A 2,156-nucleotide genomic window follows, 5' to 3' on the forward strand; every position below is an offset into this window, starting at 1 on the left:
AGCCGACACGGTCACTTTCATGCTTATCACTGCATCAATGTGGTTCCTGGTCTTTACGTGGTTGTTTGCCCCATTCTTGTTCAATCCATCAGGCTTTGAGTGGCAAAAAATTGTTGAGGACTGGGATGATTGGAACAAGTGGATAACTAGCAGAGGAGGAATAGGTGTGCCCTCAACCAAGAGCTGGGAGTCTTGGTGGGATGAAGAACAGGAGCATTTGATGTCAACTGGGTTCTTGGGTCGATTCTGGGAAGTCGTTCTCTCCTTACGATTCTTCATCTTCCAGTATGCAATTGTTTATCACCTACATATAGCCGATGGCAGCAAGAGTATCATAGTATGTTTCCTTCACCTTACTTTGGTCCTTTTCCTCCTTTATTTACTCATGTTATTGATGTGTAATTTAGATGTTGCTTGGACACATGAAAGAAACTATGGTAAACCGAAAGGGTAAATATATCTTTTGAGTTAGACGCAGGCTAGACAAGGTGCAGTTGCAGCTAATCTTTTGGTTATGGTTAATATGACCTATTTATGGAGTAATATGCTTGGAAAGCTGCTTTGTGTTAAGATTAAATGAAGTATAAGTAACACACTGATAGCTTTGACTTCATAGTGAATTTGACCTTAAAAGTTTGTTCTTATTGGCAGGTCTACGGTTTTTCTTGGCTTGTCATTGTCGCAGTTATGCTAATACTGAAGGTCAGCCTGTTGCCTTCAATCTCCACTGGTGTATGTCATCACTGTGTGCTTTTGTGCTAAATGAGTTTCTTTGTTTCAGGTGGTCTCAATGGGCAGGAAGACGTTTAGTGCTGATTTCCAGCTCATGTTCAGGTTGCTCAAGTTGTTCCTCTTCATTGGAACTATAGGAACTATGTTCATTCTTTTCCTCCTCCTCCATCTCACCGTGGGTGACATCTTCGCTAGTCTCCTTGCGTTCATCCCAACAGGATGGGCCTTGCTACAGGTACTTTTTTTTTTTTTTGCCTCAAGTCCGTTAACTATAAATTGTTGTCGTCTTGTAAATACCATTAACATTATTTGAAGTTTATAAAGAAGGAAAATTTTAACAAGGGGTCTATCCGCAATGAAACCTTTTAAGTTTTAACTATCAAAATGAGATAAAATGAACCTGAGAATTCAATTTGATTCCCTGTTTTTGTGTCGGAGAGTAGATAGCACAGGCGTGCAGACCGTTTGTCAAGGCTGTGGGGTTATGGGGATCTGTGAAAGCTTTGGGCAGAGGCTATGAATATTTGATGGGTGTTATACTTTTTATGCCGGTTGCTATCCTTGCCTGGTTCCCCTTCGTCTCCGAATTCCAAACAAGACTTCTTTTTAACCAAGCCTTCAGCCGAGGCCTCCAGATCTCGCGGATTTTGGCGGGTGGCAAGAAAAACCATTGATCCAAAAGTCCCGAACAGAGAAGGAAGAGATGAGAGATGGGGGTTGGAACAAGTGTGTACATTTATATATATGCACTAGAGGCGATGGCCGAGAGGAGAAAGTTTATCTCCAAATCCTGAAGACGCGTCTGAAGGTTTTCTACAGTTTTGCTGCCTTCTCTGAGCTCCATCGTTTAATCTTTGTGTAAATGGAAATTTATACAAATTCTTTGACAATAATCATGCCTCAGAAATTATACAACAAATGATTTTTAATAAGTGACTTGTTCGGTCCTTTTTTTTTTCTTATGTGCCTTTGGAAATCAAGCAAACCTGGAGGTGAATCTGGGCTGATGTGTTGAGTATTTTTGTTGGCCACTTTCCTTGTTGAGTCTTAATGATTCTAACAGAGTTTATTTGACAGCAGCTTTTTGATACCCCATAACGAAGCTCATTGTGGGACAAGGTATTTCATATGTTGTATCGCAGACCTTTGGCATTTGCTTCTTTTCACTTGCATTATCTATTCCATCTTTTTTATTGTTATTAAAATGCAAGACATGACATCATTCGCCCATTCCTTTGCTCACTGAGGAGTTATCAGTCATGCGCGCCAATGTTTAGCAGAAGCTGATCAATGACTGTACACATTACTTTTTCCGTTGTCTAACGGATGCTGATCATGACGATAAAATGAGCCCGTCATGTAATTCCGTATTGGTCCGATGAATAAACCGCTCCAAAAGAAGTGCTCTTGCCAGAATGGAGAGG

At 40.7% G+C, this 2,156-nt stretch overlaps 1 protein-coding gene across 1 annotated transcript in view; it reads left to right on the top strand.

Annotated features, from left to right (window-relative positions):
* The window catches only part of LOC109851385 (callose synthase 5), a 29,251-nt gene extending 27,562 nt beyond the window's left edge, over positions 1 to 1,689 (top strand). Inside the window, exons 39-42 of the mRNA XM_020421471.1 lie at positions 1 to 337; positions 652 to 702; positions 782 to 967; positions 1,176 to 1,689. The exon at positions 1 to 337 is cut by the window's left edge and continues 473 nt beyond it. Coding sequence (XP_020277060.1) covers positions 1 to 337; positions 652 to 702; positions 782 to 967; positions 1,176 to 1,406 — 805 coding nt within the window. The 3' untranslated portion in view covers positions 1,407 to 1,689. The remainder of the gene's footprint in view (positions 338 to 651; positions 703 to 781; positions 968 to 1,175) is intronic.

The sequence above is a fragment of the Asparagus officinalis genome, chromosome 8 (assembly GCF_001876935.1).
Source record: "Asparagus officinalis chromosome 8, Aspof.V1, whole genome shotgun sequence".
Lineage (NCBI taxonomy): Eukaryota > Viridiplantae > Streptophyta > Magnoliopsida > Asparagales > Asparagaceae > Asparagus > Asparagus officinalis.